Here is a 16036-nt window from a genome sequence, read left to right as displayed (position 1 = left end):
TAATATGTATTTATTTTTAATATATTTGTTTATAATTATTTCACAGATGCTTATAGATTATTAAAATAATATTTAAAAATGCTTGTAGACCATAAAACATGGTAACTATTTAAAATAGGGTCTCTTTTGTTAACAATGGTTAATGAACTAACAAACACGAACAAACAACGAACTATATATTTGTACTCGATTTTCTTCAAACTTCATCAGAATAATGTAAAAGCCCTGATGCATCAAATGCTGTTGCCATGGCAAATAAATAAAAATAAAAAATACATTCAAATATTTGTTTCCTGTGATATTTAAGGCAGATAGCGTGCTTAGAATTTCATTTTCCATTTTCAATTTTCAATGATTTATTATATATTTAAAGTGCAGCATCCTAACTCTTTGAAACTTTTTTCATACAAATAACTATTCATTCTGATCAAACACAGTTCATTTCATAATTATACAAAACTCCACGAATGAAAGAAAATAAAAAAACATATCTGATCTCACTCTGCTCTGCACTCAATGTGTGTGTTTGTGTGGTAAGTGGCTGGGTGTAAGGAGGGGGGATGGGTGGTAAGAGAAAGAGTCAGAGAGGAGGAGAGACAGTTAGGGTTAGTCCAAAGGGTTACTGTGAATGCATGTGCCAACTGGGCACCGTTTTCCTGATGCTATCGGGATGGCGACTGCGCAGACGGCGAGGGCCCGGTCATCGCTGCTTGCAGCTTTAATTATTATTATTATTATGAGGAAATAATAACAAGGAAGTTGTTAGCGATCACAATACAAATTACAGTGAACTCCAAACAAATTACATGAACTAGTTTGTTTACATTAATAAATGAGGCATACAAAAACAGCAGAAAAAAATTCAAAATAATTTTAATTAAATTAGATTAAATAAACTACACCAAATATGCCTTTTTCATGGTTTTACCATAACGAACCGAGCTTGGAACAAACAAAACAAGAGAATATATTTTTTTCCAACGAAATACGAACGTACAATACAAAGCCTATACATTATAAATAACAGTTTATCATTCAAATGCATTGGGAATATGGAAACACTTGGATTTGTGCCAAATTACAGAGGTGCGTGAGCCCAACGCCTGGTATTTTTAGTTTCATTTAAATGAAACTACCGTTACATTTAAATGATTTGTTTAGGAGTCAGGGTAACTAACTTATAGCTATGTTTATAGTGTTTATAATGTTAATACATAATAATATTTCGCTTGATTTGGTATTATTTCTGATATTACACTTTCTCTCTAAACATTCCGCTGCTCATTAAATGCATTTGGAGAGAGTGGGTTAAGCAGTAAGCAATCAATGAGAGCAATTTTGAACTTAAAGCTGACTGGTCAAAAATATGTTAAGGACCAACACACATCCTCCAGATACATCTACATAAACCCGCGCTTGCTCTGTCCTGTATGCACGTACGCACTGTCACGATCTAATGCACTTGTTAATGCCGGATCTTTAAAAATCCGGCTCAAATTAAGCACTGGTGGAAACGGTAGGCTACAATTAATTAATTTGTTATGAATTAATTATTTAACAACAACCATCCCGCAATCCCGCCCTCTCCACGCCCCCCGCGGACGATGCCATTGTCCATCGCGATGTTTCACGTTAGACATCGTATGATGCCAAATTGGTCGACATCGCCCAACCCTATCTGTTTGTACAATATTTTTGATCCAATTGCCTTGCATTTAAGAAACTCATTTCAAAAAGATTAAAAAATAATAACTTTTGACAGGTAGTATATTTTAACACACCCAATTAAAGAAAAATCGTGTTATTACAGTATTTACTGTAATATTTTGTAATAAATTAAAGCCGGGGCTGAAAACTTTTGAACAGAATGGAGATGTGTCAATTTTTCTTATTTTGCCTAACTATTATATATTTTTTCTTTTAGTACTGCCCTTCCGAGGCTACAGAAGATACTTACATGTTTCCCAGAAGACAAAATCCTGATCTTCAAATTCAATAGGTTTTCAGCTCTTAATGCATTTTTTTTCCATCTGAAGCATCAGTGAGCATTTGAACCTTCTGTAATATCTCAAAATCATACAGTCATTGTTGGAAAGGGTTCAAATACACAAAAATGCTGGAAAACCAAAGAAGTTGTAGCAACTGAAGGATTTTTCTGAAGAACAGCAGGAAGTTTACCTTTTCAGGACAAACAAGGAACTCATAAACAACTATCATTAAACAAAAAAAGCACAGCTGTGGATCATTCAGGTAAGAACACAGTATCAAGATAATCCAGCTACTATGAAACAATAACAACTGTCGGTTTCTGTTTCTTCTTTTATCTCAGGTGACCATTATAAACTGTAAAACATGTGACAATCTACATTTATGCAACAAAAAAAGCATTAATTGGTTTCCTTTTTTTGTGAAAATATAACCAGCTTCTTCCAAACATAAAACTTACACATATATACATTGTAGAGAAGTATTATATATTTTTATATATCTTCTGAAAACTTAAATTAATATTTCAATATGCCACTAAATCTTACTGTAAAAATAGTATATAGGACAAAAGATTATGCAATAAAAAAAAGTCACATATACTTGCATACACTGAGCGCTTGCCTCTTTTTATCATATCTTTCCAGCAAGTGCTGCCACAACTTTATCAATAACGCTGGAGTCCAAATATGCAATTATTCCTCCACGGTTCGCCCACCTGTCCACACCTTGACTTTCGGTGTGAGGTTGATGGTAGGTCAGTTCAGCTGTGTGTCCTACGTTTCCATTGACGTGGGCACGCAGGGACTCTCTCAGATCCGCAACACCGCCACCCAACGCCCGCAGAACTGCATGAGGAGCACACGAGTCCCACTTGAACGTGCTGCCCTCTGACAGCACATACACATCCACCAGACCCTGGACCACGCACAGGATCTTGTATCCCGCACCAGACGCATACATCAGCGAGCTATTGGAAATGGCTGTCAGAGCATCCTTCACAGCCGGCTTCTCGCTGGAGCTCAGCAGCACAGACAAATAATCTTTTTGTTGACACAGCGGCCTGCACTGCGTGAAGGAGTAAGCTTTCACATCTCCATACGAAACACCCCAGACATGCCGACCTTTCCATCTACAATCATGACATCATAAAGAGATTAAATAATACAGTAAGTTACATAACAAGCAATAGGTCAGGATAGCTTCTGTCAGTCTTACTGTGTTGTTTAAAAGTGTTTAAACTGTTTTCATTCCTTTCTTTTTTTTTTTTGAAATTCTGTGACTTTTTCTTATTTAGGGTTTTTAATGTGTGTTTCAACACATAGATGTACAAACTTTGGTCAAATAAGATTGCCTTACAGGTCAGTTTGTCTACCCCATTGGTTTCATTGCAATTCACCAAAAATGTAAAATATTTTTTGGGGGCGGGGTAGCTTGTCAAAGAGTAATATATGCATGAAAACTTGTGAGGCACTTAAAGGGATAGTTCACCCGAAAATGAAATTTTAATTTTTATCTGCTTACCCCCAGGGCATCCAAGATGTAGGTGTATCGTCAATGTATCGTCACGAGCCGCAGGATTTAATTCGGTTTTGTCTGTGTATGTTTTTTTTACTCTCAAATATTTGGTGCCTATTGACTGCCATTATATGACTGACAGACTGCAATGGTTTGAGTTAAAAATCTTTGTTTGTGTTCTACTGAAGAAACAAAGTCACCTACATCTTGGACGCCCTGGGGGTAAGCAGATAAACATCCAATTTTCATTTTTGGGTGAACTATCCCTTTAAGACTCGCAATTGAAAACTTGTCTTCTAAAATCATCCAGGAAGAATGTACTGGCTTTTCCATCTATATGAGTTTCACAGTCAAAAAGTCAAAGAAATGTTTTCTGTTGTGTGTTTTTGGGATCTCTAAAAACTGAAAGTAAGGGTGGGAAACTCAATTTACCTTTATAAAGGTTTGAGAACCAGATATAAATGGGCCAGTGCTGTTTGTACTCAAGTACAAATAATGTTAAATACTACTTATATTTAGTTGTAGTTATTTCCATCTCGATATGACTACAAGTCATGTGTTTTTATGGTTACACTTTATTTTAAGGTGTCCTTGTTACAGTGTAATTATACATACTGAGTAATATTACTATATTGTTACAATTAGGGTTTGACTTAGGGTTACTTGCATGTAATTATGCATAATTAACTGTTATTATTATAACAGTAGATACATGAAATGTATAACAAAGTCTTCTTAAATCAAGTGGGTAACACTTTCTATGAAGCCTGTTTTTATAATACATTATAAGGGTATCCTTAAGGCATTATAATAAATCCATAATGCTTTATGGAAAACCTTATAATATGTTGTATCATCTCATGAGTATTCATAAGAACAGTTTTAATTAGTTATAGCTTTTAAGAGTATAATTATTCATAATATAATGAACACGTTGCATTCACTTCAGTTACCATGGATTATACTCCTCATAGTTATAGCGTATTGTAAATCTATCTTGCAATCTTACTTATGTCACTTTACTTAAAGCATACAAAGATCACTTATACGTAGGGCTGGGCGATTCTTTTGATTTTTTCGATTAATTCGAATTTACGTTTTAAGACGATTACATTTTTTATTAAATCGAGGCATCGCAATTTTTTTATAAAAATATTAGATACATTGTAATTGCACCAATGGCAGAATAATTATGAGGCAATATTGTCCGACCACATAATGGCGCGCCTAATTAACCGCTGTATTCAGAACGGAAAACACGGTAAAATAACGCGAGTCACTAAGGGGACATGATTAGCTGCTTGCTAGCAAGTTAGCCTGTTACATTACAGTACATACAATTTTACTTACCACATAAACAGATTAGAGAGATGACTGAAGACAATGGCAAATTATTTGCATATCAGGGCTCTAGAGTGCGACCTAATTTCTCAATGGTGCGACTAAAAAGAATCTTAGGTCGCACCGGTGCGACCAGCAGTTCAAGGGCAAAAAAACCTACTGCGTACGACTATGAAAAATATTTAGGTGCACCATGTGCGACTGACCCGACCAGCATATTTGTATTTGCGCTGAGTGGAGCTTAAAAGGTTTCTATGTGTTTTGCACATTGACTAATGTATCTCAAGTGTAGAGAATGTAAATAAGAGACTGAATGGGCAGTAGCTTAGTTTATTATAATAGAGCTTTGTGATATTGCGAACTAAGATGAGTGACAGCTTTTAGTCATTTTAAGGGAGTCTGTAAACGAGATATTGATTTATTATAACAGTTAAATAAACAAGAAGTTATTATTAAGTGACTTACATTGTCTGACTATAACACTATTGCCTGATTTTGCTCTATTTTGTCGTCAAAAGTGGTCTAAAACCAGTCATAGCTGAGCCACTGCGCATCTCCACTCAAACACAGCGGTGTTTCGTTTATGAATGAACGTGCGTTTTTAAACGAATCTAGTGAAATGATTCAATTTCCCATTCATAAAGAGTCACTTGCTTTATTCCTGAATGAACCATCCGTTCCAACGAATCAAATTAATGATATGATTCAATAATTAAATCAGTGTCTTACCACCACCTGCTGGCAGATCGTTTCAGTTTTTTAAATCATTTAATATTTCTGTGTTCAAAATTTTATATTTTTGTATACGATGTAAGTGCATGAGAAAAGCATGGAAATATATATTTTCCTCCCATCTCATATTTATTTGTCTTACAAACATTTACTGTGTGCAGTATGATAAGAATGGGGACTGGTGGAAAGCAATCACTGATGCAGTTGCAATGTATATTGCAAAATATATGGTGCCCATATATATTGTGGAAAAGCTGGGGTTTCTTTACATGCTAAAAGAAGTAGGGGGGAAAAAATCTATTTAAATCGTAAACGGATTTTTTGTGGAAAAAATCTGGGATTTTATTTTTAGGCCATATTGCCCAGCCCTATTTATACGTAATAATAATTATTTTATTTTTTTTCTCAACGAGCCATAAGATCAGGTATCAGATCAGATGAATGTGTAATATGATCAGTTTGATTATTTTGATGGTACCCTTTAGACAGCTTTTGATAAGTAACTGTGCAACTGCATGTCAGCTAGCAGTAATTATTCTTAGTATGCAAAATATATGCCACCACTGTATTTTGATGGTTTCCTAAAAGACAAACTGATTATAAGTAACTTTGCAAGTACGTTAAACTTTCTACCTACCCTAACCTTAACCAAAGTCTACTAATACTCTAAAGGGTTTTAATTGATATGTAGTTGCAAAGTTGCTTATAGTCAAAAGACTAAGGGGAACATAAAAATAAAATTAAAAAAATAAATGTAATATGATGATAAAGTAGATTTGATATGGTGTCCATTGTGTGTTATAAATAATCCTAATCCTAAAAGTTATAACCTCAAATACGTAAGTATTATAATTGTTGTTATGATTATTCATGAATTGATATAACATATTATGTTTTTATAATACATTATGCATTCATTATAATGCCTTAGAAATATACTTATAATGTATTATAAATAGGGGCTTTGAGGAGTTATCGTTTTTATTTTAACTAACGAAACTAAAAATAACTAGCTGTTAAAATACCTTGTATATCATTTCACTTGGCTGAAAATGTGAGAAAATGCTGTATCCCATGCGAAGTGTATTAACGTACATTTCCCGTTATATACGGCTATATATGGTTTTCAGTTAAATTACTGTTGTTTTTTTGTTATATTAAAACAATATTCTTAACAACAATATTCTCATTTCACATCTGAGTTTTCTTTTTAACACTGCTAAAGCAGCACTCTTACCCTTTACCCGTGAAGTCTTTGCGGTTGAACGGCTGGTTTATGACACCCATGACTGGTTGACCAGTAGATCGTAAGTAAACCCCAATCAGAACCAGAGCACACGGGAGTCCGAAAGGACAAAAGCCTTCCTCTGGCTCCTCTTCCTCTTTCCCTTCAATGTATTGACTTGTTCCATCTATCAAAAAAACAAATGCACATTTTTAAGTTTCACAGTTTTAATTTCACATTAGATTTTTTCCACATAGATTTCACACAGATACTTCCTAACTAGTTCTGCAACTACTGACTGGTACAAATACCAGGTAGGGCACACATGTATCCAACATTTGAACTGAATATAGTCTTTCAAATGACACACCTTATATATTTGTTTAGTAATCTAGTGTACACCCAACCTGGTGAACCTAGTTTGCTAAATTAATAAAATGTAAAAATAAAGTAGCCAAGTAAAAAGCTGGACAGAAATTAAATTACCGATAGGATCAATCCAGATGCCCACGTCGGCCGGGCTGATTGACAGCTGCAGAGATTCAGCCGTCTTATCACTAATCTGAAGGTCTTGGTGGATCACCTTGCTCAGGAGGGACGCAGCGTTTTGATCACCATCCAGGACTTTAGCCAACAGAGCAGTTGTGTCCTCTTTGTGAGCACATACTGTCACAGTAACACTCTCCCCTGAAAGAAATACAAATCACACATCAACTCCTATTAGATGACTGTCATTGCCTATATATATATATATATATATATATATACACATATACATACACACACACACACACACACACACACACACACACACTACTTTATTAGACATCATAAGGAGGTAAAAAGAACATAAACTTTCATGAAGCCAGTCAGCTCCCTTCAGATAAACATTAATTTAACCATCTACCAAATAAAAACTCCTTGGAGTTACACAAATCATGTAAATGGCCAGCTCCAATGTCAGAATGGTGAATTTTGCCAAAAGACAACAAGTTTGCAGGTATGAGAAACAATTTACACATCATTCCCTGGCATCTCCTGAACACCCCAAAACAAACACAAGCATTTCATCTCATGCTAAGTATTTCTCAGTTCCTCAAATGTACTCACAAACTATTCTATAGTGCTAGCTTTGATTTGGCTTTATTATAATCATGCAACCATTTGCGTACCAGCTACCATGGCCACAACCTAACCACTGGCTTTACCTCATCTGATATTTAGTGTTAATTTCGTCACCTATTTTTAATTTAGTCTTAGTCTTAGTCTTGTGCCAAATGTCCTTGTTAGTTTTAGTCATATTTAGTCATTCACATATCTTTTTTTGTTAGTCAAGTTTTAGTCGACTAAAAGTCTCGTCATTTTAGTCTAGTTTTAGTCAAAAGAAAACTCAAGGTATCTTAGTCAAGTTTTAGTCGACTAAAAGTCTTTTAATTTTAGTCTAGTTTTAGTCAAAAAAGAACTCAATATATTTTAGTTTAGGTTTAGTCAAAAAATTGTAGTCTTTTTTTAAAATAACACATTATTACTGAGATTATTACTGATACACATTTCAGCAAAAAAAGTGTTTCACATATCTCAAACATTGGTTAAATGTCATAATTACCTGACAAAATACACTTGTTGAATGATTTTTGTTGAATGCAAATGTTAAACGTGTCTGGTTTTCAATTTCTGATTTAGGAGACACATTCACAAATGATTAACCCTTTCAGTGGTGAGTTTAAAATATAGCGGACCCCTGAGAGTGAGTTTTTTTTAAGCGACCGTTATTTTAGTTATTTTAGTATTTAGACCGTTATTTGACCTTATTGTTTCCATGGCGACGCATCAAGCTTGTCACGTGTCACAACACAGACACAATAACACTGTATGACAGATAGATCGCTTTTATTTCGTTTTTCCTTTTTTATCCAAAATACTCACACACTTGCTTACCATGCCATGAACTATCTAATATTCCGATTCACAAATATGTGTGAATTAGTATGTTTCGTACTTTAAAACCATATATAAATGATCTGGGTCGTAATCTGTAACGTGAGATGGGCGCGGCCATGTTTGTTCGCGCTGCCGTTCAGACTCAGAGAGTCCTGTCAGCCGTATTTACAGCACATATACATTCATCCGTTTCTCCCGAAATACATGCAAGTAAGTGGCTGGTGAACTGGAAGAGGAATAGAGTGAACTTTTTAGTTACTAAGCCTATGTGTATGTGATATGAATAAAACACATCGGCAAATTATATTTGAATAGATTATTTGCTGCTTCCATAGACCTATGTGTGTATTTTACAAACTCTAAATGTCTCCTTTTACTAGTACTTATGTGTATTTAAATGTCTGAAACCTAAAATAAGCGTTATGTGGTTAAAAACACTGCATAGTTGTGATTATATGACAGCCAGCGCGCCAAAGCGCAGTTTGAATATTTTAAAGCCGTAACAGCTGATGAAAAAGCAGAGACGATTGTAGACGAAAATGAAGAGAGATTTTATCTTAGTTTTTATTTTATGCAAAACATTTTCGTCTCGTCTTTTTTCGTCAACAATAATGCATGTTAATTTAGTCTTAGTCAGCGTTTTTGGACAGTGGTGCAGTCTTGTCATCGTCTCGTCTTAGTCATGAAAAAAAAGGTCGTTGACGAACATATTTCGTCTCGTCTCGTCTGACGAAATTAACACTACTGATATTAGAAATTGTTTGCATAACCCCTTTTAAAATCCTGACATATTCACCCCCCTCGACCCAGATTAAAAACTTGTTGAATCCAAAATGACAGCATCTTTACTGGCCTCATTGTGATTAATCTGGATCTGTCTGCTTAATTTCACACAATCACCCACCGCTGCTATTAACTGAGCAGTGCATCTCTAATTGGTGCTTTTATTCTGCCTATCCTATTTGATAATAGGACCCATCAAGTGCTGTAGGGAGTGCAGTGGTCATGTTGTGAGCAAGGCCTTAAAAACCCCTGTGAAAAAGAAGAGATCAGAAAGCCATTCATTCGAGTTTAATGTAAACATAGTCTGTCACTGCAGCTGCAAAGGATTTCTTTTGTGCATCTCGCATCCTAATGAGAAATCCCACAGGGCTTTGTACTTGGTGCATCTTATGTTGTCTAAAACATCTCAGTGGAAATTACCATTTTTACACCACTTTAACTATAATAAAATTATATGAATATGCTGGTTAACCTTTTACTTTAACTGTTTTAACATTTACTTAATTTTATCTGATTTTACTTTTCCATGTAGTCATCAAAAACATAATTTGCAATGCAAAAAAACATGCATTTATGTTGTCACATGATCTACAGCTTTCCATATTTCAGTGGGGTTAAAAGTCAAATAACGAGTGCCACAAGAGTGGTGAAAATTTGAATACAATTACATACTGAAATCCTTTCAAATGCAGCACAGGATCATAGCTACTCAAGGTAACTTACCAAGCCCATTCTCAAACTTGTTCGACTCCTCTCCATGAATAAAGCCAGTCAATTCCGGAAACTATAAAGCAAGAATGGAGAATTTTTAGCCATCACAAACTCGACAAAAGCAAATTTTAATTTTACTGAAAGCTTTATTTTTAAGAACCTGGGCGCAAACATCATGGCGAATCATTTCCTGTATCAACACATCAGCAAGCGTCTTAAAGTCCTGGACAAATTTCTTGTTTTTGTCAGCTCCTGTCTTTTCCTGTACCAAAAGTTCAAACAGTGATGCTTCCTGTCGACAGACCCGCGCAACATTGGCAGCTTTTTCTGCCACGCTCAAGAGCAACCGCAGCAACTCTGCCATACCTGAGGCCTGTGAATCACACATAACAAACAAGGTTGGCTCTATAGATTGTACAGTCAACGATACTCTTTTACAATTATGTCAGTAACGTTTCAACACACTTATGGAACTAAACGGGTCAAGTGAAAATCAGGTCAAGTTGCAAAAATATGAGCAACCTAAAAAAAGACTCTCATTAACTAACTGGGACAAAAACTTAAGATCAAAGCACCATGATGAATACCAGATGTATTTGTGCAAAGCAAATCACAACATCATAATAAATGGCTTAAAAGAGGTCTATATAAATGCATTAATCTTGAGTATCATGGTGAAATATTTCCAAAAAGCTCTGAAAAAAGTCATAACCCTGAAGACAAACGTTAAGTGAAATTGAACATAGTGAGTGCATTTGTATCAGTGTACAAATGCATGTTGCTTGTTCAACTTTGGATACTGTGAATGGTGCAAATATATGCAAACAGACATACAAATGCATATGACATCAATAGACGTCCTCTACATAGTGAAATTACAGAAAGATAATGTTTACTCATTATTTATTTGCTAGGGACTATACAGCTTTGGTGAACTTGTATAGACATTGCTCCTGCAGATTCAGTGTTACAGAGTTCACATTATCTCTGTGGTTTAGTCATGACACCCAAGGGTCCAACAGACACACACACAAAGAAACAGAACATATAAACATGTATACATGAATAGCAGTCACAGGCAGAAACACAAATACACCCAGACCTCCCACATCTGTACAAAGAATCGAAATCTTTCCTTATTAGAAGACAGATTTACTGTAACAAGCAAAGACAAGACATGATAACTACAGCTCATACCATTGAAATAAATCTGTAGTGTAAGATGTCCTTGAGCTGAAGTTGGGCGCTTCCTGTATATCACAGTCCTCTACTGATCCTCAGTCTGAAAGCTCGCACACACTTCATCTCTGATACGTGACGCCAGCGTATTTTAACGCAGATGTTTTAAGTAACGGAAACGCCTCGGAAATGAGAACCTTTCCACGTCTCATTGCGTCAAAGTAGGAGGAGTTTGTTTATGAATACCGCCCTCTGCTGGAGCCATACATATTACATACATTTTAGATAAATCCAAGTAAGTTTTAGTATAATCAGATGAATATTTAATAAGCAACTCAATCCAACAAAATCCAAGCATGGCAAAATTCAAGCGATTGCAGTATAAATAATAAAAAAAGACAGCTTGAAGTAATATGAGATTCTTGAGGAGCTAAGCACAACTGTGAAGCTTGAGCAACTGGAAAAACCACTGGCTGTGTCTAAAAATGATAGTTTCGGTGTCTTTGAGATTTTTGCCATTGAGAGTGCATAGTCAGCTAAATCCTGGAATATGAAACATGACTTTTGCCCAGATTTCTGAAAGAGTCAATGCTGGTTGCCAAAAGTCAGAGCCAATCTGCAGACTGTGGACAGTCAGAGTTTATAGATAAATCATGTAGTAGGGTTGCCACCCGTCCCTTAAAATACGGAATCGTCCCGTATTTGAGAATGAAATTGCGCGTCCCGTTTTGAATCAATACGGGACGGGTTTTGTCCCGTATTTTTTATAATTTCTTTTAAGCAGCGTCTCATGCAAATAATCACTGCGGTAAAGCCAGCCGCGGTTCAGAAAAACACGGTCAAGCCAGCCGCGATTGATTTAAGTGTGCGCGCATATTACAGTGATTACGGTAGTTTCAGAAACAACACAGAGAGAACGCGCTTGCAGAGCGCTTTTCATTTAGACGCCCAGGACTGAGAGATAATACTACAAAGTGCTCGTGAATTTTTACTTACTTATTTATTTGCATTTCTGCTTTAATATCCGTTTTATTTATTGCTGTACTTGACGGTTCTTTTCTGAGAAATGGGACATTATTAGACTTTAGAGTCTAATAAGTAGAAAAAACAAAACAATGATCAGTTCTTATTCAGGACGGCCCATATTATATGCAAAACTCATATGAAACCTTTTTACTGCAGCATTTTTGAGATATGGGACATTATTACATTTTAACGGGGTATATAGTATATAGGGTTATTGGGCTTAAGCCCCGAATGTTTTGTCAAAAGCCCCGAATCTTTTAGGTTTTTAGCGCAATTTTCCACCGGACAAAATTGCGATTGTTAACTCATGATTTCTGTTCTGTCTGTGCGCACCAATCTTGCACTTCTATCTACTCCTCAACCAGACCACCTAGAGACTTCGGGTTTTCGGCATTATGTTAAGGAAGGTCTAATCTCGGGAACGCACAAAAAAAACATTTACTATCCCTTAGTGTTGTGATCCCATGACGTGAGAAAATTGCGCTAAAACACTCACTGAGTTTTTACTTGTTTAAAATAACTTCAACTTTGTTTCATTTCCTCTTGTAGGCTCTACCGGGTGATTTTTTTTTTTTTTTTACTGAGTACCCTAACTATCATCATTTTCCCAGATAGTGTATAGATTTTTAGGCATTATATTATCTCAAACAGCCTGAAAAATAGGGCATTTAGCTGACGTAATTGGGAAAAAATCTACACGGGGGAGCATGCCCCCGGACCCCCCTAGGTTTGGGCTAAGCCCCGAATGTTTACATCGTCTGGCTCCGCCCCTGTCACAACATGCCTTGCCTTTAAGAAGATGCCTTAATTGCAATCCCCAGTTTTGAGCCACAAACCTGAGCAATGTGCTCAAAAATAGTCACGTAATGTGTCCTCATTCTCCTGGACCTACAGTATATTTGAGCTTGCCAGCCCATGCATGAAGGTCCCTATAGTTCTAGGCACTGCGTGTCATTTGGGACCCCATCCTGGTCTTAACACCATGCCCCCTATTGGACTGGAGCATCCACAGCCACCAGTTGCTTTGAACACTCTGCCACATATCCTTACTGCAATGACGGTGTCAGTCTTGTGTTACGACCTTAAGTCAATATTGTTTATATGTGGTAATGTTGTGTGTTGTTTCTTGTGTATGTGTTCCAGGTGGACATTTCCCAAGATAATGCACTGGGGGCTATAATTGGTTTTCCCTGGTTTCCTGCCTTTTGGACAACCTCGAACACTCAGCCTCGCCATTTTGTGCATTTGTGAATTTCATGCCAGAGAGATTTGCAATTTGTAATTTGTTATAGTTTGTATACATTGGACTGGTGTCCTTTTTTGAAAACGATTTTTAGATTATCACTTGGATTCTGTTTGTCATCAACTAAATAGTTAAATAAGGGAAGCAGGGCATGTTGCCACCTAACTGGTGGTTGTGTAATAATTTTTAATCTCATAGTTTAATGTTTAATTTTTAAACAGTGTTCAATACTGAACAAGAATTATGTTGTTTGTTTAACAACTCTTGGTGTCTCATTTATTTAAATCCTGGCCTATACATACAGTATGTGTTTGACAGTTGTGCACATGCTCCGTGTGTGTGCACTCAGAAAACTGTATATCAGAAATTTAAACTGACAAGCTTTTTAGACACATGCAAAGAATACATTAACTCATTTATCAGATGCTTTTATAAAAAAGTGATTTCAACAAAGGAATACAAGTGATTCATCATAAAGAGGCAATAAACATGAGAAGCACAAAATACATTTTATTTTAAAATACAATTTATTTTATTTTAGCAGGATGTACTTAAGTGTTGACGGAAAAGGTGAGTTTTTAGCTGGTTATTTTGAGAAACAGTTCTGATTTCTTGAATGGTTGTTGTCATGGTGTAAAGAACAGAAACTGCTCTTTGTTAATAATTGGAATCTTTTCTGGGAGCGCCCTAGGCTTTTCCGCGCTGATGGCCTGCACCCCAGCAGAGTCGGAGCAGAACTGCTGTCGGACAACATCTCCAGGACGCTGCGCTCCATCTGACTAGTAAGCAATTCTTCAAATAGTTGCGATGATGCTGTCCAATCTATAAAGACTGTGTCTGTTCCTCGAATAGTGAGGTCAAAACAAAAATTTAATGCAGGATCTAGAACAAATCTAATCGTGATTAGACCAGAAAAATGCACAATAAATGAACAAAAACAATTTTTAAAGCTTGGGCTCCTAAACATTAGATCACTCGCACACAAAGCACTTATTGTAAATGAAATAATCACAGATAATAGTTTTGATGTACTCTGCTTGACTGAAACTTGGCTAAAACCAAACGATTATATTGGTCTGAATGAGTCTACTCCACCAAACTACTGTTATAAGCATGAGCCCCGTCAGATTGGTCGTGGCGGTGGTGTTGCAACAATTTATAGTGATATTTTCAATGTTACTCAGAAAACAGGGTACAGGTTTAATTCATTTGAAGTACTTCTACTTAATGTTACTGTCAGATATGCAAAATAAATCTCTCCTATCTCTTGCTCTGGCTACTGTGTATAGACCTCCAGGGCCGTATACAGATTTCCTAAAAGAATTTGCAGATTTCCTCTCTGACCTATTGGTTAATTTTGATAAAGCATTAATTGTTGGAGATTTTAACATTCATGTTGATAATACAAATGATGCGTTAGGACTTGCGTTTACTGACCTGTTAAACTCTTTTGGAGTCAAACAAAATGTCACTGGGCCCACTCATCGTTTTAATCATACACTAGATCTAATTATATCTCACGGACTTGATCTTACTGATATAGATACCGTACCTCAAAGCGATGATGTTACCGATCATTTCCTCGTATCGTGCATGCTGCGTATCACTGATGTTAACTATATAGCTTTTTTATATAACACCATAACTATATAACACCACATCTAAACCAACAACATGCCTATTAGATCCTGTACCCACTAAATTACTAAAAGAGTTGTTACCTGTAGCAGAAGTACCGCTTCTTAATATTGTTAACTCATCGTTATCTTTAAGTCATGTCCCAAAACCATTCAAACTGGCGGTTATTAAACCTCTAATTAAGAAACCACAGCTAGACCCTAGTGAACTGGCAAATTACAGACCCATTTCTAATCTTCCATTTATGTCTAAGATTCTAGAAAAAGTTGTGTCTGCTCAATTGTGCTCCTTCTTGCAAAATAATAATATCTTTGAAGAATTTCAGCCAGGTTTCAGGCCCCATCATAGCACAGAAACTGCACTTGTAAAAATCACAAACGACTTGCTACTTGCGTCAGATCAAGGCTGCGTCTCATTGTTAGTTTTACTTGATCTTAGTGCTGCGTTCGACACTATAGATCATGACATACTCATAGATCGATTACAAAACTATACAGGTATTCAAGGGCAGGCTTTAAGATGGTTCAGATCATACCTGTCCGATCGCTATCACTTTGTTTATTTAAACGGGGAGTCATCGCAGCTAACACCAGTAAAGTATGGAGTGCCACAAGGATCTTGTCACAGCTCTGTCTGTCTTGTCATTGGTTTTGCCCATTTGTCTTCCCCCCGTTGATCTGTCATTTGGTTTAGCCCTTCGTCATTGTGATTCC

The 16036-nt window shown here is 36.1% G+C and overlaps 1 protein-coding gene across 1 annotated transcript; it reads right to left on the bottom strand.

Moving 5' to 3' along the window:
- Positions 1 to 237: 237 nt before the first annotated feature.
- On the bottom strand, positions 238 to 11577 carry inpp1 (inositol polyphosphate-1-phosphatase). Its single transcript, XM_073825834.1, has 6 exons — positions 11435 to 11577; positions 10398 to 10610; positions 10250 to 10310; positions 7289 to 7489; positions 6815 to 6989; positions 238 to 3118 (listed from the first exon to the last, which is right to left on the bottom strand). The coding sequence occupies exons 1-6, from the start codon at positions 11435 to 11437 to the stop codon at positions 2620 to 2622; spliced, it is 1152 nt and encodes a 383-aa protein (XP_073681935.1). The 5' UTR covers positions 11438 to 11577; the 3' UTR covers positions 238 to 2619.
- Positions 11578 to 16036: the final 4459 nt, after the last annotated feature.

The sequence above is a fragment of the Garra rufa genome, chromosome 20 (assembly GCF_049309525.1).
Source record: "Garra rufa chromosome 20, GarRuf1.0, whole genome shotgun sequence".
Taxonomy (NCBI): domain Eukaryota; kingdom Metazoa; phylum Chordata; class Actinopteri; order Cypriniformes; family Cyprinidae; genus Garra; species Garra rufa.
Note: the sequence above shows the minus strand (reverse complement) of the source record. Positions and strands in the feature narration are given on the sequence as shown.

Bases quoted from the DNA above. Each gene is read 5' to 3' on its own strand.
- inpp1 (XM_073825834.1), bottom strand. The intron at 10,311-10,397 runs GTTCTTAAAAAT...CTTGCTTTATAG, and splicing joins GCCATGATGTTTGCGCCCAG to TTTCCGGAATTGACTGGCTT. The intron at 3,119-6,814 runs GTAAGAGTGCTG...TCATGATTGTAG, and splicing joins AAAGACTTCACGGGTAAAGG to ATGGAAAGGTCGGCATGTCT.